We start from the raw sequence: 22,732 nt of genomic DNA on the forward strand, positions 1-22,732 counted from the left end.
TACTTATTATTGTGCCTACTACATACATAGAACACTAAACTTGGATATAAACCCTCCCCTCAAACTTCTCCTTATCAACCTCAACAGAACACATGACCATAACACAAGGCACAGATCACTCTTTGATGTTCCTCGTGTCCATCTCACACTATGTAAAAACTCAATTCACATAAAAGGCATAAAAATCTGAAATTCATTACCTGTGAATATAAGAGAAATAATGCCCGTTTATCAATTCAAGACTTCTTAAAAACCACTTACTCAACCACAACTAAATAAATACTGAATAACTGAATCTCATAAATGTGACCCTATCAAACTTTTTTTTAATTACATTACTCAATAGAATACCTCATTCTCTTGAATGCACAGTAACTCATCTAATGACCATATGACCTGTTTCTGTACTACAAATCATTGATTTTACTCATTCTGATTCGATTATATTACACATTATGCTACAAATTTGTACAACTTTAATGCTTATTTGAAATACTCATTTGTACTTCATGTTGTAATTTGTTTACTGTAATTTTTACCACTGAATATATCATTACTTAGTTAATCTTAAGTTAAGCCTGCCCATAATGCTCTACATACAAGGGGCTTTTGGCATGTACACCTAATCACTATTTCTTTGTACACCTATATCATGTCCAAATAAAAAATAAATAAATCCTTTGATAGTCCCATTTTCTACAAGAGTTTCAAATCCTCCTTTTCTTCCTGTTACTGGGTCTTCTTTCCCTTAACTTGGAATACATACTGTGATATACAGTGGACCCCAGCCTTACAATATTAATCCGTTCCTGAGAGCTCATCGTAAGCCGAAATTATCGTAAGGCTAATTAATTTTCCCCATAAGAAATAATGGAAATTAAATTAATCCGTGCAAGACACCCCAAAGTATGAAAAAAAAAAAATTTTACCACATGAAATATTAATTTTAATACACACAAACTGAAGACATGCACAGTTACTGCATGCAGCCAGCAGTAAACCTGGCTGATCAAGCTCTGATCCACCAGGAGGCCTGGTCACAGACCGGGACACGGAGGGAGTTGCCCCCTGGAACTCTCTCCGGGTACAGTGGAACCTCAAAAATTTAACTTAATTCGTTCCAGGAGCTAGTTCTAAATTAAAAAAGGCTGAAATTCGAAGCAATATTTCCCATAAGAAATAATGGAAACACAATTAATCCATTCCAGAAATTACAGTTTTACATACAACAAATACCATAGTTTTTAATTATGTATAGTAATACATATAAATTTTTTTTTTTTTTTCCTCAACAAGTCGGTCGTCTCCCACCGAGGCAGGGTGACCCAAAAAAAAGAAAATCCCCAAAAAGAAAATACTTTCATCATCAGTCAACACTTTCACCACACTCACACATTATCACTGCTTTTGCAGAGGTGCTCAGAATACAAGTTTAGAAGCATATACGTATAAAGATACACAACATATCCCTCCAAACTGCCAATATCCCAAACCCCTCCTTTAAAGTGAAGGCATTGTACTTCCCATTTCCAGGACTCAAGTCCGACTACAGTGGACCCCCGCATACCGATGGCACCACACAACGATTAATCCGCATACCGCTTGCTTTAATCGCAAAAATTTTGCCTCGCATACCGCTTAAAAACCCGCTCACCGATTTTCGTCCGAGATGCGTCCAATGTGCGCCCTCAGCCAGCCTCACATGTGCCGCCCGTGCCATTGTTTACCAGCCAGCCTCCGCGGTAACATCCAAGCATACAATCGGAATATTTCGTATTATTACAGTGTTTTCGGTGCTGTTTCTGGAAAATAAATGACCATGGGCCCCAAGAAAGCTTCTAGTGCCAACCCTACACCAATAAGGGTGAGAATTCCAATAGAAATGAAGAAAGAGATCATTGATAAGTATGAAAGTGGAGTGCGTATCGCCGACCTGGTCAGGTTGTACAAGAAACCCCAATCAACCATCGCTACTATTGTGGGCACCAGAAAGGCAATCAAGGAAGCTGTTCTTGCCAAAGGTTTAACTGTGTTTTCGAAACAAAGATCGCAAGTGATGGAAGATGTTGAGAGACTCTTATTGGTGTGGATAAATGAAAAACAGCTAGCAGGAGATAGCATCTCTCAAGCGATCATAAGCGAAAAGGCTAGGAAGTTGCATCAGGATTTAATTAAAAAAATGCCTGCAACTAGTGCTGATGTGAGTGAATTTAAGGCCAGCAAAGGTTGGTTTGAGAGATTTAAGAAGCATAGTGGCATACATAGTGTGATAAGGCATGGTGAGGCTGCCAGTTCGGACCACAAAGCGGCTGAAAAATTTTTTTTTTTTTTTTTTTTTTTTTTATTATCACACCGGCCGATTCCCACCAAGGCAGGGTGGCCCGAAAAAGAAAAACTTTCACCATCATTCACTCCATCACTGTCTTGCCAGAAGGGTGCTTTACACTACAGTTTTTAAACTGCAACATTAACACCCCTCCTTCAGAGTGCAGGCACTGTACTTCCCATCTCCAGGACTCAAGTCCGGCCTGCCGGTTTCCCTGAATCCCTTCATAAATGTTACTTTGCTCACACTCCAACAGCACGTCAAGTATTAAAAACCATTTGTCTCCATTCACTCCTATCAAACACGCTCACGCATGCCTGCTGGAAGTCCAAGCCCCTCGCACACAAAACCTCCTTTACCCCCTCCCTCCAACCCTTCCTAGGCCGACCCCTACCCCGCCTTCCTTCCACTACAGACTGATACACTCTTGAAGTCATTCTGTTTCGCTCCATTCTCTCTACATGTCCGAACCACCTCAACAACCCTGCCTCAGCCCTCTGGACAACAGTTTTGGTAATCCCGCACCTCCTCCTAACTTCCAAACTACGAATTCTCTGCATTATATTCACACCACACATTGCCCTCAGACATGACATCTCCACTGCCTCCAGCCTTCTCCTCGCTGCAACATTCATCACCCACGCTTCACACCCATATAAGAGCGTTGGTAAAACTATACTCTCATACATTCCCCTCTTTGCCTCCAAGGACAAAGTTCTTTGTCTCCACAGACTCCTAAGTGCACCACTCACTCTTTTTCCCTCATCAATTCTATGATTCACCTCATCTTTCATAGACCCATCCGCTGACACGTCCACTCCCAAATATCTGAATACGTTCACCTCCTCCATACTCTCTCCCTCCAATCTGATATTCAATCTTTCATCACCTAATCTTTTTGTTATCCTCATAACCTTACTCTTTCCTGTATTCACCTTTAATTTTCTGCTTTTGCACACCCTACCAAATTCATCCACCAATCTCTGCAACTTCTCTTCAGAATCTCCCAAGAGCACAGTGTCATGGGAGATTCTGAAGAGAAGTTGCAGAGATTGGTGGATGAATTTGGTAGGGTGTGCAAAAGAAGAAAATTAAAGGTGAATACAGGAAAGAGTAAGGTTATGAGGATAACAAAAAGATTAGGTGATGAAAGATTGAATATCAGATTGGCTGAAAAATATGTGCATGAATTCAAGGAGTACATAGAGACTGAAGGACTGAAACCTGAACAAGTGTTTAATTGTGATGAAACAGGCCTGTTTTGGAAGAAAATGCCAAGCAGGACCTACATTACTCAGGAGGAAAAGGCACTCCCAGGACATAAGCCTATGAAAGACAGGCTTACTTTGTTGATGTGTTCCAATGCTAGTGGTGATTGCAAAGTGAAGCCTTTATTAGTGTATCACTCTGAAACTCCCAGACCATTCAGGCAAAAGAATGTCCTCAAGGAGAATTTGTGTGTGCTGTGGAGGGCAAACAGTAAGGCATGGGTCACTAGGGACTTTTTCTATAACTGGTTACACCATGCATTTGCCCCCAATGTGAAAGATTACCTAACTGAAAAGAAATTAGAACTTAAGTGCCTCCTGGTGTTAGACAATGCCCCTGGTCATCCTACAGACGTGGCAGAGCGACTTTATGGGGACATGAGCTTCATTAAGGTGAAGTTTTTGCCTCCTAATACCACTCCTCTCCTGCAGCCCATGGACCAGCAGGTTATTGCAAACTTCAAAAAACTGTACACAAAAGCTCTGTTTGAAAGGTGCTTTGTAGTGACCTCAGAAACTCAACTGACTCTAAGAGAGTTTTGGAGAGAGCACTTTAATATCCTCAATTGTGTAAACCTTATAGGTAAGGCTTGGGAGGGAGTGACTAAGAAGACCTTGAACTCTGCTTGGAAGAAACTGTGGCCAGAATGTGTAGACAAAAGGGATTTTGAAGGGTTTGAGGCTAACCCTGAGAGGATTATGCCAGTTGAGGAATCCATTGTGGCATTGGGAAAGTCCTTGGGGTTGGAGGTTAGTGGGGAGGATGTGGAAGAGTTGGTGGAGGAGGACAATGAAGAACTAATCACTGATGAGCTGATAGATCAACTTCAAGAGCAAGAGGCCAGACCTGAGAAAACTGGTTCAGAGGAGGGGAGAGAGAAATTGAAGAAGTTGCCTACTACAAAGATTAAGGAAATGTGTGCAAAGTGGCTTGAAGTGCAAACCTTTTTTGATGAAAATCACCCTCACACAGCTATTGCAAGCCGTGCTGGTGATTATTACACTGACAATGTTGTGAAACACTTTAGGGAAGTCATAAAGGAACGAGAGGTACAGGCCACTATGGACAGATATGTTGTGCGAAAGAAGTCCAGTGACTCTGAAGCTGGTCCTAGTGGCATTAAAAGAAGGGAAGTAACCCCAGAAAAGGACTCGACACCTCAAGTCTTAATGGAAGGGGATTCCCCTTCTAAACACTAACACTCTCTCTCCTCTCCTCCCATCCCATCAATCATCACCAGATCTTCAATAAAAGTAAGTGTCATGTAATTGTGCATGCCTTTTTCAGTTTGTGTGTACTAAAATTAACATTTCATGTGGTAAAAAAAAATTTTTTTTCATACTTTTGGGTGTCTTGCACGGATTAATTTGATTTCCATTATTTCTTATGGGGAAAATTCATTCACATACCGATTATTTCGCATAACAATTACCCCTCTTGCAAGGATTAAAATCGGTATGCGGGGGTCCACTGTATATGAAAATAACGGTTTCCCTGAATCCCTTCACTAAATATTACCCTGCTCACACTCCAACAGATCGTCAGGTCCCAAGTATCATTCGTCTCCATTCACTCCTATCTAACACGCTCATGCACGCTTGCTGGAAGTCCAAGCCCCTCGCCCACAAAACCTCCTTTACCCCCTCTTTCCAACCCTTTCGAGGACGACCCCTACCCCTCTTTCCTTCCCCTATAGATTTATATGCTTTCCATGTCATTCTACTTTGATCCATTCTCTCTAAATGACCAAACCACCTCAACAACCCCTCTTCTGCCCTCTGACTAATGCTTTTATTAACTCCACACCTTCTCCTAATTTCCACACTCCGAATTTTCTGCATAATATTTACACCACACATTGCCCTTAGACAGGACATCTCCACTGCCTCCAACCGTCTCCTCGCTGCTGCATTTACCACCCAAGCTTCACATCCATATAAGAGTGTTGGTACTACTATACTTTCATACATTCCCTTCTTTGCCTCCATAGATAACGTTTTTTGACTCCACATATACCTCAACGCACCACTCACCTTTTTTCCCTCATCAATTCTATGATTAACCTCATCCTTCATAAATCCATCCGCAGACACGTCAACTCCCAAGTATCTGAAAACATTCACTTCTTCCATACTCCTCCTCCCCAATTTGGTATCCAGTTTTTCTTTATCTAAATCATTTGATACCCTCATCACCTTACTCTTTTCTATGTTCACTTTCAACTTTCTACCTTTACACACATTCTCAAACTCATCCACTAACCTTTGCAATTTTTCTTTAGAATCTCCCATAAGCACAATATCATCAGCAAAAAATAACTGTCAATTCCCATTTTGAATTTGATTCCCCATAATTTAATCCCACCCCTCTCCCGAACACCCTAGCATTTACTTCTTTTACAACCCCATCTACAAATATATTAAACAACCATGGTGACATTACACATCCCTGTCTAAGACCTACTTTTACCGGGAAGTATTCTCCCTCTCTTCTACACACCCTAACCTGAGCCTCACTATCCTCATAAAAGCTCTTTACAGCATTTAGTAACTTACCACCTATTCCATAAACTTGCAACATCTGCCACATTGCTCCTCTATCCACTATCATATGCCTTTTCTAAATCCATAAATGCAATAAAAACTTCCCTACCTTTATCTAAATACTGTTCACATGTATGCTTCAATGTAAACACTTGATCTACACATCCCCTACCCACTCTGAAGCCTCCTTGCTCATCCGCAATTCTACATTCTGTCTTACCTCTAATTCTTTCAATTATAACCCTACCATATACTTTTCCTGGTATACTCAGTAAACTTATTCCTCTATAATTTTTACAATCTCTTACCTTTATTGAAGATTGGTGATGGCATCTGGAAGATAGAGTGGAGGAGAGAGGGAGTTGGGGTTAGTGTTTGGAAGGAGAATCCCCCTCCATGAGGACTTCAGGTAAAGCCCTCTCTGGGGTTACTTCCCTTCTCTGTCTTTTAATGCCACTAGGACCAGCTTGAGAGTCACTGGACCCCTGTCTCACAAAATAACTGTCTCCAGTCCTCTGTTTCTGGCGCCTCTTTAACATTTCCCTAAAATGGGACATGGTTCTGTCACTGAACTTGTTGCAAAGATGGCTTGTTTCAGCTTGCTCAGGGTGGTACTTCTGCACAAACATTTGGACATCATTCCACTTGGCACAAATCTCCTTAATCTTTGAAGAAGGCACCTCATCCACTCCCTATATTAACACCTTTCGCAACATCAGCTTCCTTGATTTGTTCTTTCTTTGATAGGATAGAACCGATGGTCGACTTTTTTTTCCCATACATCCTGGCAAGCTCAACAAGTCTCATACCACTCTCATTTATTTATTTATTAATTTGAACATGATACAGAGAAGTACAAAAGAATACAGTTACTCATACTTCTGTATTACAGTGGACCCCCAGTTTACGATATTTCATTCCAGAAGTATGTTCAGGTGCCAGTACTGACCGAATTTGTTCCCATAAGGAATATTGTGAATTAGATTAGTCCATTTCAGACCCCCAAACAGAAATAGAAACGCACTTACATAAATACACTTACATAATGGGTCGCATTGGGAGCTGATCGTAAACCGGGGGTCCACTGTATTTCCTTCTTCACATCTATGGTGTTTCTCACTTTCTTTACCACAGAGGTACCACTAGCAAGTTTCTTTGGGCCCATGGCAGCTTATTTCACAGTCCCACAAGCACTAAACACAACGAAATAATCATAAAATGTGTGAATGAGAGCGCAGGTTAGTGTTCACTCAAGCATAAACAAAGCTAGACTGCTCACGGTGCCTGCGCGGGGACGCGGACAGAGTGGGCCGGCAGACAGGTCCCGTACCTGGCGGTCCAAAAATAGGGGCGTGTTCGATAATAGGGACACAGTTTGTCCGAAAAAAATGGTCCTATTTTCGAAATGTTCGATATGTGATACATTCGATTTTTGAGGTTCCACTGTAAATTCCAGGTTCTAAGAATAGAATACATGACACTTACCTTTATTGAAGATCTGGTGATGATTGATGGGATGGGAGGAGGGGAGAGTGTGGAAGTTGTTATTGTTTAGAAGGGCAGTCCCCTTCCATTAGGACTAGGTAGCAAGTCCTTTTCTGGGGTTACTTCCCTTCTTTTAATGCCACTAGGACCAGCTTGAGAGTCACTGGACCTCTCTCTCACAACAAATCTGTCCATAGAGCTCTGTACCTCCCGTTCCTTTAAGACTTTCCCAAAATTGGCCATAACATTGTCATTGTACAGGTTGCCAACACAGCTTGCAGTAGCTGTGTCAGGGTGATTTTCATCCATAAAGGTTTGCAGTTCAACCCACTTTGCACACATTTCCTTAATCTCTTTTTTCAATTCCATACTAATTCTCGGCCTTTTTACCACAGGGATGGCACTAGAAGCTTTCTTGGGGTCCATGGTGACTTATTTTGCAGTTACAAGCACTAAAAACACTGGGATAATGTGAAATGTACTGAATGTATGCATAGATGCGACCACACTGGCTGGCTTGTAAACACTGGTGCTGAGGCCACATGTCGGATGCGTCCGGGACAAATCACGTAAGGAGAGTTTTTTAGCGTGAGGCAAGGCAAAATTTTTGCGTTAAAATGTATTGTATGGCGGATTTAAAGTAACGCGATGCCATCGTAAAGCGGGGCTCCACTGTATTCATATAACTGGATTATACCAAAGGTATAATTCAGAAGGCTAAAGAGAATTTGAAGTAATTTGGACATTCAGAAGGGATGGAGCAGGAAAGGGTCACCAGAATGGATGTATAAATCTGGGGTGTATTGTAATTTAAGAAGCAAATACCACTCATTCTGCTAAACTGTTTTCACCACCTATGTACAATCACTACAAAATTGAAGATCAGTGAATAAATTTCAAGAACACTTTCTGACTTTGTCATTTGCAACCTTTCTTATTGTACTTATGACTGTAATTTATTTATTTATTTATTTATTTATTTATAATTTGAGCACACTTACAGAGGTACAAAAAAAAAATACAGATAAGAGCAGCATGCCAAAGCCACTTATACTATGCATAGCATTATGGGCTGGCTTAAAATTAACTTAAGATTAACTAAGCAATGATGAAATCAGTGAAAAACATTAATGTAAACTGATTACTATAAAGCACAAGTGAGTATTACAAAGACAGGTCATATGGTTGCATGCATTGTTGTAAATTCAGTAGAATGGAGTATTCTGTTAGGTAGTGTATTTAAAAAATAATAAAGTTAGATTGGGTTTTAGGTTTAACATTTATGTGATATAATTGTGAGAAACATTTAAGATATACAATTTATAAGGTTCAGTTATTCAGTATTTATTTGGTTTTGGGTGAGTAAGTGATCTTTGAGAAGAGACTTGAATTTATAAACAGGTAGTGTTTCTTTTATATTAACAGGTAATGAATTCCAGATTTTAGGGCCTTTTATGTGCATTGAGTTTTTGCATAGCGTGAGATGGACACGAGGAATATCAAAGAGTGATCTGTGCCTTGTGTTATGGTCATGTGTTCTGTTGAGGTTGGCAAGGAGATGTTTGAGGGGAGGGTTAATATCAGAGTTGAGTGTTCTATGTATGTAATAGGTGCAGTAATAAGTATGGATGTTTTGTATGGTGAGTAGGTTGAGTGTTTTGAATATTGGTGGAGTGTGCTGCCTGTAGTGAGAATTTGTTATCATTCTAACTGCATTAACTGCACAAGAAGTCTTAATATGCTATGTCTAGTTTCCAAGTATAATTAGTTGCCCAAAATGCACTGCATAATTAGTAGCTATCATTTGTGCCTACTTTTGTCCTCATTCATGTATACTGTACTTACATTCCTTGTATGGCTTAAGGAAAATAATATTATGGAAGGAAGGAAGGAAGGCATGAAGGGAGGGAGGGAAGTCATTCTGGAAAGGGTTTGAGGTAAGAAGATAAAAGGGGTCGGAGTGCTGGGGCTTGAATATCCAGCAGGCCTTTATGAGAATGTTAGATCAGAATGAATTGATAAGTGGGTTTTTATAGCATGACATACTATTGGAGTGTGAGCAAGAAATCATTTGTGAAGGGATTTAAGGAAACCTGTTTGCCAAACTTGAGTCTTGGAGGTGGGAGGTACAGTGCCTGCACAATGAAAAAGTGGTGAGAATATTGATGTTCCAAGGGTTACCTGGCTAGTGATATCTGCCCACTTTTGGCAAGACAGCTACTGAACAAGTGAGTGAATGTGTTTTTTGGGTCACCCTACCTAGGTGGGAGATGGCCAGTGTTAAAAAATAAAACTGGCAGCAATAACTAGTATACCTGGAGAGGGTTTCAGGGGTCAACATCCCTGTTGCCAGGTCTGTGACCCAGCCTTGTGGTGGATCGGAACCAAAGCCCAGCGGGTCAGATACCGACTTTAGGTTCCTGTCCAGTCCCTTCTTGAAAACAGCCAGGGGTCTATTGGTAATCCCCCTTATGTATGCTGGGAGGCAGTTGAACAGTCTAGGGCCCCTGACACTTACCATGCTGTCTCTTAGTGGGGGGGGGATGTTGAATCTCCTGCCAAATCTTTTGCTTTCTTAGGAAGTGATTTCCGTGTGCAGATTTGGGACTAGTCTCTAAGATTTTCCAAGTATATATTATTATGTATCTTTCTCACCTGTAGTCCTGGGAGTACAAATCAATGGACTTCAACCATTCCCAGCAATTTAGGTGCTTTATCGTACTTATACATGCCATGAAAGTTTTCTGTACATTTTCCAGGTCTGCAATTTCGCCTGCCTTGAATATTCCAGACTAGAGAGAACAAACAATTTGAAGAGATACATCATGAGCTTGGCATTCCTAGTTTTGAAGGTTTTATCTATCCATCCTATCATTCTCCTAGCAGATGTGGTACATAGTGTTGAGATTTTTTAAGAGATCCTCTGATATTATCTCTCCCAGGTCCTTCACGTTAGTTTTTTGCTCTGTGTGGCTGGAATTTGTTTTATACTTCATTCATACGATAAAAGAAAGGACCTAATTAAATCAGCAATTACAATGAAAAATGGAGTGTACATAAATGAGTGTCTAACAAAAAAACGTCAAAACCTTCTGTTCAGGCTGAGAAAACTTAAACAGGAAAACAAAATACATCAGTGTTTCACGCGAGATGGGAAAATACTAGTAAGGAAAACATCAACAGGACAACAATATACCATCTCAAACGAACATGATTTCTCTACCTTCCTTAGAAAAGCTGACATTTCTGTAACAGATTAGATAAGTGCCCTTAATACATATATACGTGTGGTGCATATAGTGTACGTTACTATTATATTGTACATTATTATTTTTATTATTTTTCATCACTAGCTAATGCCAACTACCTCCAATACTCTATAACTTTCTTACTGCTATTAATTGCTCATAATTATAAATTAAAAGTCAAATCTTACTCCAAATTAATAATATTCATTTTTTCTTACCTGTCCATTTAATTTTGTTTATCACTACTTGTTTTTTTAGTCACTTTACATTGTGTATGCAATTAGTGTATATTCCAATTACTTTTTTGCAAGTACCAAAACTATCTTTTGCTAGCTAGTACCAACTACCTCATTTTTTTTTACTTTTATTGTGCAATAAACTGCTCAATTTATCTAATATTACAAATCAGATCTTACTCCTAAACCAATATTATTTCATAGTGACCATCTGTCCATTTAACTTTGTTTACCATTACTTAATTTTAGTCCCTTATATATTTTCTCCTTTATTTTAGCTTTATATAACTACCCTAGCTTATACATTCACAATTGTTAAAATAATCAAGGTGCTATTCTCAGGTGCTAAAGTAGAACAAGTTCACAATTTTGCCATTATATTCCAAAGCTCATTTATTTTATAGTACTACCTACTATCATATTCCCAAGCTCCATTATTTGATCATCACTTTATTTGTACTAGTCCCTTTTATATTGTCTCCTTTATTTCAGCTTAAAAAAAAAAAAAAAACTACCTTAGCTCATTATTTTACATTTGTTAAATAATTCAGGTGCTATTTTTTAGCTTAAGACTATTTACTTTGTTTTATACTTAATTCTAACTATAGATTCACTACAAATCTTATGATTACAAGCATTGATCCAGATACCAACCTCTTATTTAATGACTTAAATGAATCAAACAGTTACTGTAATTACTACACTGCAGAACAATCAAAGGCACTTCTCAGTGCCAACAACAACATAACTATCTTTAACTACAATATCAGATCTTTAAGCAAGCATTACGATGACCTCATAGCATTACTAAATTCCTTACATGCCAATATGTCCATCATTACACTAACTGAAACCTGGCTAAAGCCTGATAGTACAGATGTCTATGCCATTCCTGGTTACACAGCCATACACAACTGTAGGCCAGACAAACAAGGGGGTGGCACAGCCATATACTACTCAGACCAACTAGAATGTATCACTAATACTTGCACAAGAGATGAACATGGGGAATATTTTTTTTTTTTTTTTTATTATCACACCGGCCGATTCCCACCAAGGCAGGGTGGCCCGAAAAAGAAAAACTTTCACCATCATTCACTCCATCACTGTCTTGCCAGAAGGGTGCTTTACACTACAGTTTTTAAACTGCAACATTAACACCCCTCCTTCAGAGTGCAGGCACTGTACTTCCCATCTCCAGAACTCAAGTCCGGCCTGCCGGTTTCCCTGAATCCCTTCATAAATGTTACTTTGCTCACACTCCAACAGCACGTCAAGTATTAAAAACCATTTGTCTCCATTCACTCCTATCAAACACGCTCACGCATGCCTGCTGGAAGTCCAAGCCCCTCGCACACAAAACCTCCTTTACCCCCTCCCTCCAACCCTTCCTAGGCCGACCCCTACCCCGCCTTCCTTCCACTACAGACTGATACACTCTTGAAGTCATTCTGTTTCGCTCCATTCTCTCTACATGTCCGAACCACCTCAACAACCCTTCCTCAGCCCTCTGGACAACAGTTTTGGTAATCCCGCACCTCCTCCTAACTTCCAAACTACTAATTCTCTGCATTATATTCACACCACACATTGCCCTCAGACATGACATCTCCACTGCCTCCAGCCTTCTCCTCGCTGCAACATTCATCACCCACGCTTCACACCCATATAAGAGCGTTGGTAAAACTATACTCTCATACATTCCCCTCTTTGCCTCCAAGGACAAAGTTCTTTGTCTCCACAGACTCCTAAGTGCACCACTCACTCTTTTTCCCTCATCAATTCTATGATTCACCTCATCTTTCATAGACCCATCCGCTGACACGTCCACTCCCAAATATCTGAATACGTTCACCTCCTCCATACTCTCTCCCTCCAATGTGATATTCAATCTTTCATCACCTAATCTTTTTGTTATCCTCATAACCTTACTCTTTCCTGTATTCACCTTTAATTTTCTTCTTTTGCACACCCTACCAAATTCATCCACCAATCTCTGCAACTTCTCTTCAGAATCTCCCAAGAGCACAGTGTCATCAGCAAAGAGCAGCTGTGACAACTCCCACTTTGTGTGTGATTCTTTATCTTTTAACTCCACGCCTCTTGCCAAGACCCTCGCATTTACTTCTCTTACAACCCCATCTATAAATATATTAAACAACCACGGTGACATCACACATCCTTGTCTAAGGCCTACTTTTACTGGGAAAAAATTTCCCTCTTTCCTACATACTCTAACTTGAGCCTCACTATCCTCGTAAAAACTCTTCACTGCTTTCAGTAACCTACCTCCTACACCATACACTTGCAACATCTGCCACATTGCCCCCCTATCCACCCTGTCATACGCCTTTTCCAAATCCATAAATGCCACAAAGACCTCTTTAGCCTTATCTAAATACTGTTCACTTATATGTTTCACTGTAAACACCTGGTCCACACACCCCCTACCTTTCCTAAAGCCTCCTTGTTCATCTGCTATCCTATTCTCCGTCTTACTCTTAATTCTTTCAATTATAACTCTACCATACACTTTACCAGGTACACTCAACAGACTTATCCCCCTATAATTTTTGCACTCTCTTTTATCCCCTTTGCCTTTATACAAAGGAACTATGCATGCTCTCTGCCAATCCCTAGGTACCTTACCCTCTTCCATACATTTATTAAATAATTGCACCAACCACTCCAAAACTATATCCCCACCTGCTTTTAACATTTCTATCTTTATCCCATCAATCCCGGCTGCCTTACCCCCTTTCATTTTACCTACTGCCTCACGAACTTCCCCCACACTCACAACTGGCTCTTCCTCACTCCTACAAGATGTTATTCCTCCTTGCCCTATACACGAAATCACAGCTTCCCTATCTTCATCAACATTTAACAATTCCTCAAAATATTCCTTCCATCTTCCCAATACCTCTAACTCTCCATTTAATAACTCTCCTCTCCTATTTTTAACTGACAAATCAATTTGTTCTCTAGGCTTTCTTAACTTGTTAATCTCACTCCAAAACTTTTTCTTATTTTCAACAAAAATTTGTTGATAACATCTCACCCACTCTCTCATTTGCTCTCTTTTTACATTGCTTCACCACTCTCTTAACCTCTCTCTTTTTCTCCATATACTCTTCCCTCCTTGCATCACTTCTACTTTGTAAAAACTTCTCATATGCTAACTTTTTCTCCCTTACTACTCTCTTTACATCATCATTCCACCAATCGCTCCTCTTCCCTCCTGCACCCACTTTCCTGTAACCACAAACTTCTGCTGAACACTCTAACACTACATTTTTAAACCTACCCCATACCTCTTCGACCCCATTGCCTATGCTCTCATTAGCCCATCTATCCTCCAATAGCTGTTTATATCTTACCCTAACTGCCTCCTCTTTTAGTTTATAAACCTTCACCTCTCTCTTCCCTGATGCTTCTATTCTCCTTGTATCCCATCTACCTTTTACTCTCAGTGTAGCTACAACTAGAAAGTGATCTGATATATCTGTGGCCCCTCTATAAACATGTACATCCTGAAGTCTACTCAACAGTCTTTTATCTACCAATACATAATCCAACAAACTACTGTCATTTCGCCCTACATCATATCGTGTATACTTATTTATCCTCTTTTTCTTAAAATATGTATTACCTATAACTAAACCCCTTTCTATACAAAGTTCAATCAAAGGGCTCCCATTATCATTTACACCTGGCACCCCAAACTTACCTACCACACCCTCTCTAAAAGTTTCTCCTACTTTAGCATTCAAGTCCCCTACCACAATTACTCTCTCACTTGGTTCAAAGGCTCCTATACATTCACTTAACATCTCCCAAAATCTCTCTCTCTCCTCTGCATTCCTCTCTTCTCCAGGTGCATACACGCTTATTATGACCCACTTCTCGCATCCAACCTTTACTTTAATCCACATAATTCTTGAATTTACACATTCATATTCTCTTTTCTCCTTCCATAACTGATCATTTAACATTACTGCTACCCCTTCCTTTGCTCTAACTCTCTCAGATACTCCAGATTTAATCCCATTTATTTCCCCCCACTGAAACTCTCCTACCCCCTTCAGCTTTGTTTCGCTTAGGGCCAGGACATCCAACTTCTTTTCATTCATAACATCAGCAATCATCTGTTTCTTGTCATCCGCACTACATCCACGCACATTTAAGCAACCCAGTTTTATAAAGTTTTTCTTCTTCTCTTTTTTAGTAATTGTATACAGGAGAAGGGGTTACTAGCCCATTGCTCCCGGCATTTTAGTCGCCTCATACGACACGCATGGCTTACGGAGGAAAGATTCTTTTCCACTTCCCCATGGACAATAGAAGAAATAAAAAAGAACAAGAGCTATTTAGAAAAAGGAGAAAAACCTAGATGTATGTATATATATATATGCATGTGCGTGTCTGTGAAGTGTGACCAAAGTGTAAGTAGGAGTAGCAAGATATCCCTGTTATCTTAGCGTGTTTATGAGACAGAAAAAGAAACCAGCAATCCTACCATCATGCAAAACAGTTACAGGTTTTTGTTTCACAGTCATCTGGCAGGACGGTAGTACTTCCCTGGGTGGTTGCTGTCTACCAACCTACTAATAGCCAAATTCAAATCCAAATACCTACAAAAACCTCTCACATTGATAAACATCTACAGAGTTCCACAGTCAAACATTAGCCAATTTAGTCAAAACCTAGGAAGTATGATAACTGATGCACGCATGAACAAAGATCACTTACTACTCTCAGGTGACTTCAATATAAATCTCCTGCAAGACCAGGACCCACACGTTACTGAATTCACAAACACAATGAGTAACTATGTTGCTACCAACAGTAACAAAACCTACAAGAGTTACAGAGACTAGTGTTTCCCTACTTGACCACATCTGGACCAACACCATATCCCCTTTAAAATCAGGCATAATTACAGATAATACCACAGACCACTACCCTACTTTCCTCATAACAACTCTTGGTAAATTACCCCAAGACACTACTAAAGTCACCTTCAGACTTCACAATGAGGCAGCCATTAATAACTTCACAACAGCAGTAGCAAACATTGACTGGCACACTGAGCTAGAAATCAATACAGATATTGACGAATGTATTAATAATTTTCTAAAAAAGACTCAATAACTCTATAACAAGCACTGCCCTAAAAAAACTAAGCAGATGACAGCTAAGAGACTGAACAGTCCCTGGCTAACACCCAGCATTCTCAAATCCATAAATACAAAACACCAATATGAAAAACAGTACAGAATGGGTCACATAACCAGAGACCAAACAAAACGTTACTCGTCAATCCTAACCAGCCTGATAAGAAGGGCAAAAAAATTGTATTATGAGAACAGATTATCCAACTTACGAGGTGATATAAAAAAGACCTGGAAAACCCTATCAGAAATTCTGGGAACAAAAAAGATATCACGAAATAGCGAAATAAAATTAGCAAAATCAGATGAACCCCAACTCCCACCAACAGAAACAGCAAACAGACTCAATGATTTCTTCTCCACTATAGGACAAAACCTTGCCAATAAAATCCCAAGCTCAGATACCCCACCAAATGACTACCTCACCGGCAACTACCCGAACACACTGTTCCTAGCTCCGACTAACCCATACGAAGTCTCCCTTATTATCAACGCACTAAAAAACAAGGCAGGAGATTTAAATACCTTACCACCCTTTATATACAAAAAAGTGTCACAAGTGCTATCACCAATCATTGCAACACTCTTTAACAAATCCATTGAATCCTCCACCTTCCCTACAGTACTCAAAATAGCAAGGGTCACCCCGATCCACAAAGGAGGAGACCAAACAGAGTTGAATAACTATAGACCAATATCCAACTTACACCCTCTCAAAAATCTTCGAAAAATTAATTCATAAACGAATCTACTCCTACCTTATCTCCCAAAACATACTCAACCCCTGCCAATTTGGATTCAGGCCTAATAAAAATACTAATGATGCTATTATACACATGCTAGAACATATATACACTGCAATAGAGAAAAAAGAAGTCCCACTGGGGATCTTCATTGACTTACGTAAAGCTTTTGATACAGTTGACCATGACTTGCTCCACGTAAAATTGTCACACTATGGTATAAGAGGGCACTCCCTCAACTACCTCAAGTCATACCTCAGCAACAGAAGCCAATATGTGTACGCAAATGGGGCAAACTCTTCTGCACAACCAATTACAGTTGGTGTCCCACAGGGAAGTGTCCTTGGCCCTCTTCTCTTTCTCCTATACATAAATGACCTACCAAATGCTTCTCAATTACTCAAACCCACACTATTTGCTGATGACACAACATACGTCTTCTCCCACCCGAGCCCAGTCACGCTAGCCAATACTGTAAATACCGAATTACAGAAAATATCTACCTGGATGAGTACTAACAAACTTACACTAAACATTGACAAAACCTACTTCATTCAGTTTGGTAACAGAGCTACAGATGTCCCTCTTAACATAATGATAAACGGATCACCTATCACAAAGCTAACAGAGGGAAAATTCTTAGGAATCCACCTTGATAATAGACTCAAATTTCATACACATATACAACAAATTTCTAAGAAAATTTCCAAGACTGTAGGCATACTATCGAAGATACGGTACTATGCTCCACAGTCAGCCCTCCTGGCCCTATATCACTCTCTTATTTACCCCTATCTCACCTATGGAATTTGTGCATGGGGCTCAACAACAAGTAACCATCTCAGACCACTAATTACCCAACAAAAGGCTGCAGTTAGAATGATAAAAAATTCTCACTACAGGCAGCACACTCCACCAATATTCAATACACTCAACCTACTCACCATACAAAACATCCATACTTATTACTGCACCTATTACATACATAGAACACTCAACTCTGATATTAACCCTCCCCTCAAACATCTCCTTGCCAACCTCAACAGAACACATGACCATAACACAAGGCACAGATCACTCTTTGATATTCCTCGTGTCCATCTCACGCTATGCAAAAACTCAATGCACATAAAAGGCCCTAAAATCTGGAATTCATTACCTGTAAATATAAAAGAAACACTACCTGTTTATAAATTCAAGTCTCTTCTCAAAGATCACTTACTCACCCAAAACCAAATAAATACTGAATAACTGAACCTTATAAATTGTATATCTTAAATGTTTCTCACAATTATATCACATAAATGTTAAACCTAAAACCCAATCTAACTTTATTATTTTTTAAATACACTACCTAACAGAATACTCCATTCTACTGAATTTATAACAATGCATGCAACCATATGACCTGTCTTTGTAATACTCACTTGTGCTTTATAGTAATCAGTTTACATTAATGTTTTTCACTGATTTCATCATTGCTTAGTTAATCTTAAGTTAATTTTAAGCCAGCCCGTAATGCTATGCATAGTATAAGTGGCTTTGGCATGCTGCTCTTATCTGTATTTTTTTTGTACCTCTGTAAGTGTGCTCAAATTATAAATAAATAAATAAATAAATAAATAAATACTTTAATGGTTTTAATTTCAAGTTTCCCATCATGGGGCAACTGAAATTTGTCTTCACTGAACGTCATATTGTCTTCAGTGGCCCTTTAAAGATTTGGTTCACGTCCACCTAGAGACTTGCAGAATCTTTGATGGATGACACTCATACAAATTTAGGTGTCAACCGCAAAGGAAGACATGGTGCTGTGGCTTATATTTGTGCCCTCTTATAAAGTTTGATATACGTACATTTTTTTCCAACACGCTGGCTGTCTCCAAGGCAGGGTGACAAAAAAAAAAAAAAAAAAACTTTCACCATCATTCACACATAATCACTGTCTCTGAAGAGGCACGCAGATATAACAGTTCAGATGTCACTCCAAACAAATATCCCAAGCTCCTTCTCTAAACTGTAGGCTTGGTACTTCCCACCTCCAGGACTCGAGTCCGGCTAAACAGTTTCCCTGAATCCCTTCACAAAATATTATCCTGCTCACACTCCAACAGCTCATCAAGTCCCAAAAACCATTTCTTTGTATCTTCTTTCATTAAACTGGCTGTATCCCACTGAAGCACGGTGGCACAAAAAGAAAAACAAAAGATTCTCTTTATAAATTCAGTAATGTATACAGGAGAAGGGGTTACTAGCCCCTTGCTCCTGGTATTTTAGTCGCCTCTTACAACACGCATGGTGTACAGAGGAAGAATTCTGTTGCACTTCCCATGGAGACAAGAAGAAATAAACAAGAACCAGTAAGAAAAAAGAAAATCCAAAGGAGTGTGTGTACATATATGCTTGTACATGCATGTGTAGTGTGACCTAAGTGTATGTATTAGTAGCAAGACGTATCTGAAATCTTGCATGTTTATTAGACAGAAAAAACACCAGCAATCCTACCATCATCTAAAACTATTATAGGCTTCCATTTTACACTCGCCTGGCAGGATGGTAGCGTACCTCCCTGGGTAGTTGCTGTCTACCAACCTACTACAAGGGATTTGTTTATATATTACTCTTAAGTACAGTTTAAAAACATTTTCCTTTCTTATAATCTAGATGTGTTTTCCTTTGCCCTTCCCAAAGGTATATTTAACAAAAGATGTTATTTCTACAAGAACATTACTGTCTTTGCAAGTAGATTTAGTCAGTTTATTTAGTATTTGTAGGTAGTAGGTTGGTAAACAGCAACCACCCAGGGAGGTACTACCATCCTGCCAAGCAAGTGTAAAACGAAAGCCTGTAATTGTTTTACATTATGATAGGATTGCTGGTGTTTTTTTCTGTCTCATAAACATGCAAGGTTTCAGGTACATCTTGCTGCTACTACTTACACTTAGGTCACACTACACATACATGTACAAGCAAATATATATACACACCCCTCTGGGTTTTATTCTATCTTCTTACTAGTTCTTGTTTATTTCCTCTGATCTCCATGGGGAAGTGGAACAGAATTCTTCCTCAGTAAGCTATGCGTGTTGTAAGAGGCGACTAAAATGCAATGAGCAAGGGGCTAGTAACCCCTTCTCCTGTATAAATTACTAAATTTAAAGAGAAACTTTTTTTCTTTTTGGGCCACCCTGCCTTGGTGGGATACGGCTGGTTTGTTGAATAAGGAAAAGAAGAAGGAAAAGAAGAAAAGGAAAAGAAGAAGGAAAAGAAGAAAAGGAAAAGAATGAAAAGAAGAAGGAAAAGAATGAAAAGAAGAAGGAAAAGAAGAAAAGAAGGAAAAGAAGGAAAAGAAGGAAAAGAAGAAGCAGAAGCAGAAGAAGCAGCAGAAGCAGAAGCAGCAGAAGAAGCAGCAGAAGAAGCAGCAGAAGAAGCAGCAGAAGAAGCAGAAGCAGAAGCAGAAGAAGCAGAAGCAGCAGAAGAAGCAGCAGAAGCAGCAGCAGAAGAAGCAGCAGAAGAAGCAGCAGAAGAAGCAGCAGAAGAAGCAGAAGCAGCAGAAGAAGAAGCAGAAGCAGCAGAAGAAGAAGCAGAAGCAGCAGAAGAACATGCAAGGTTTCAGGTACATCTTGCTACTTCTTACACTTAGGTCACACTACACATACATGTACAAGCATATATGTACACACCCCTCTGGGTTTTCTGCTATTTTCTTACTAGTTCTGGTCGTTGTTTATGTCCTCTTCTCTCCATGGGGAAGTGGAACAGAATTCTTCCTCCATAAGCCATGTGTTGTAAGAGGCGACTAAAATGCCAGGGGCAAGGGGCTAGTAACCCCTTCTCCTGTATAAATTACTAAATTTAAAAAGAAACTTTTGTTTTTCTTTTGGGCCACCCTGCCTAGGTGGGATATAGCCAGTTTTGTTGAAAGAATAAGATTTAGTATTTCTATAATTTCTTATATTTCTAATATAAGTCTTGTTAAGGAATTCTGAACCAAACAATAGAATAATTATTTTCAGAGACCAAGAGACACACTGACATCTGCTGGAAAATAAAACATTCAAAGCCTGGACACAACTTTTAAAGCCAAACATATTATAATTTTCAATCCATTACATACTAACCTGTATTTTTTTCACAAGCTTTGCAGGTATAATCTGGGAGATGCTTCATGCATAAATACTTCATCTGTTCAAAGCAATAGAAGCTAAGGCCAGCATAGGGAATCATCCCACATACAGTTGCAGTAAATCCTCGATACAAGGCTCGAAATCCACCTTCCTGTGTAAACAGTGAATCGCATGTTAACAGAGGAAAGTCAATAAAAGTAATCTACTGTATATTCTTGGACATAAAATAAAGAATAATAAAGAATAAAAAGAATAAAAGAATAAAGATTTCATTTCTTTGTAAAGTCTACAATGTGTAATTACAATTTTGGTATGCTAAGCACAATATATATAGGTAGTAGGTTGGAAGACAGCAACCACCCAGGGAGGTACTACCGTCCTGCCAAGTGAATGTAAAACAAAAGCCTGTAATTGTTTTACATGAAGGTAGGATTGCTGATGTTTTTTTGTCTGTCTCATAAATATGCAAGATTACAGGTACGTCTTGCTACTTCTACTTACACTTAGGTCTCACTACACATACATGTACACGTTTATTTAAACACACTCATCTGAGTTTTCTTTGATTTTATCTTAATAGTTCTTGGTCTTATTACTTCTCCTTTTATATCCATGGGGAAGTGGAATAAGAATCTTTCCTCCGTAAGCCATGCGTGTTGTAAAAGTCAACTAAAATGCCGGGAACAATGGGCTAGTAACCCCTTTTCCTGTAAAGATTACTAAAAAGAATAAGAAGAAAATTGTCAAAGTGGGAAGCCTGAATGTGCGTGGATGTTGTGCAAATGATAAGAAAGAGATGATTGTGGATGTTATGAATGAGAAGAAGCTGGATGTCCTGGCTTTAAGTGAAACAAAGCTGAAGGGGGTGGGAGAGTTTCAGTGGAGAGGAATAAATGGGATTAGGTCAGGGGTTTCAAATAGAGTTAGAGCTAAAGAAGGAGTAGCAATAATGTTGAAGAATAAGCTATGGCAGGAAAAGAGGGACTATAAATGTATTAATTCAAGGATTATGTGGAGTAAAATAAAGGTTGGATGTGAAAAGTGGGTTATAGTAAGTGTATATGCACCTGGAGAAGAGAGAAGTGTAGAGGAGAGAGAGAGATTTTGGGAAATGTTGAGTGAATGCGTGGGGAGTTTTGAACCAAGTGTGAGAGTACTTGTGGTTGGGGATTTCAATGCTAAAGTGGGTAAAAATGTTGTGGAGGGAGTAGTAGGTAAATTTGGGGTGCCAGGGATAAATGTAAATGGGGAGCCTTTAATTCAGCTATGTGTAGAAAGAGATTTGGTAATAAGTAATACATATTTTATGAAAAAGAGGATAAATAAATATACAAGGTATGATGTAGCATGTAATGAAAGTAGTTTGTTAGATTATGTATTGGTGGATAAAAAGTTAATGGGTAGGCTCCAGGATGTACATGTTTATAGAGGGGCAACTGAAGGGGGGTAGGGGAGTTTTGGTGGGGAGAAATAAATGTATTGGTAGCATAGGCAATGGGGTCGAAGAGGTATGGGGTAGGTTTAAAAATGTAGTGTTAGAGTGTTCAGCAGAAGTTTGTGGTTACAGGAAAGTGGGTGCAG

At 39.3% G+C, this 22,732-nt stretch overlaps 1 protein-coding gene across 3 annotated transcripts in view; it reads right to left on the bottom strand.

Annotated features, from left to right (window-relative positions):
* LOC128691720 (solute carrier family 25 member 16) overlaps positions 1–22,732 on the bottom strand; it is a 172,533-nt gene that overhangs the window by 38,268 nt on the left and 111,533 nt on the right. For all 3 annotated transcript variants that reach the window (XR_011392461.1, XM_053780605.2, XM_070088911.1), the window contains exon 5: positions 21,146–21,302. Coding sequence is in view for 2 of the 3 variants with exons in the window: in XM_053780605.2 (XP_053636580.2) it covers positions 21,146–21,302 (157 nt within the window). In the remaining variant the exon portion in view is untranslated. The remainder of the gene's footprint in view (positions 1–21,145; positions 21,303–22,732) is intronic.

The sequence above is a fragment of the Cherax quadricarinatus genome, chromosome 26 (assembly GCF_038502225.1).
Source record: "Cherax quadricarinatus isolate ZL_2023a chromosome 26, ASM3850222v1, whole genome shotgun sequence".
In the NCBI taxonomy this organism is placed as follows: Eukaryota; Metazoa; Arthropoda; class Malacostraca; order Decapoda; family Parastacidae; genus Cherax; species Cherax quadricarinatus.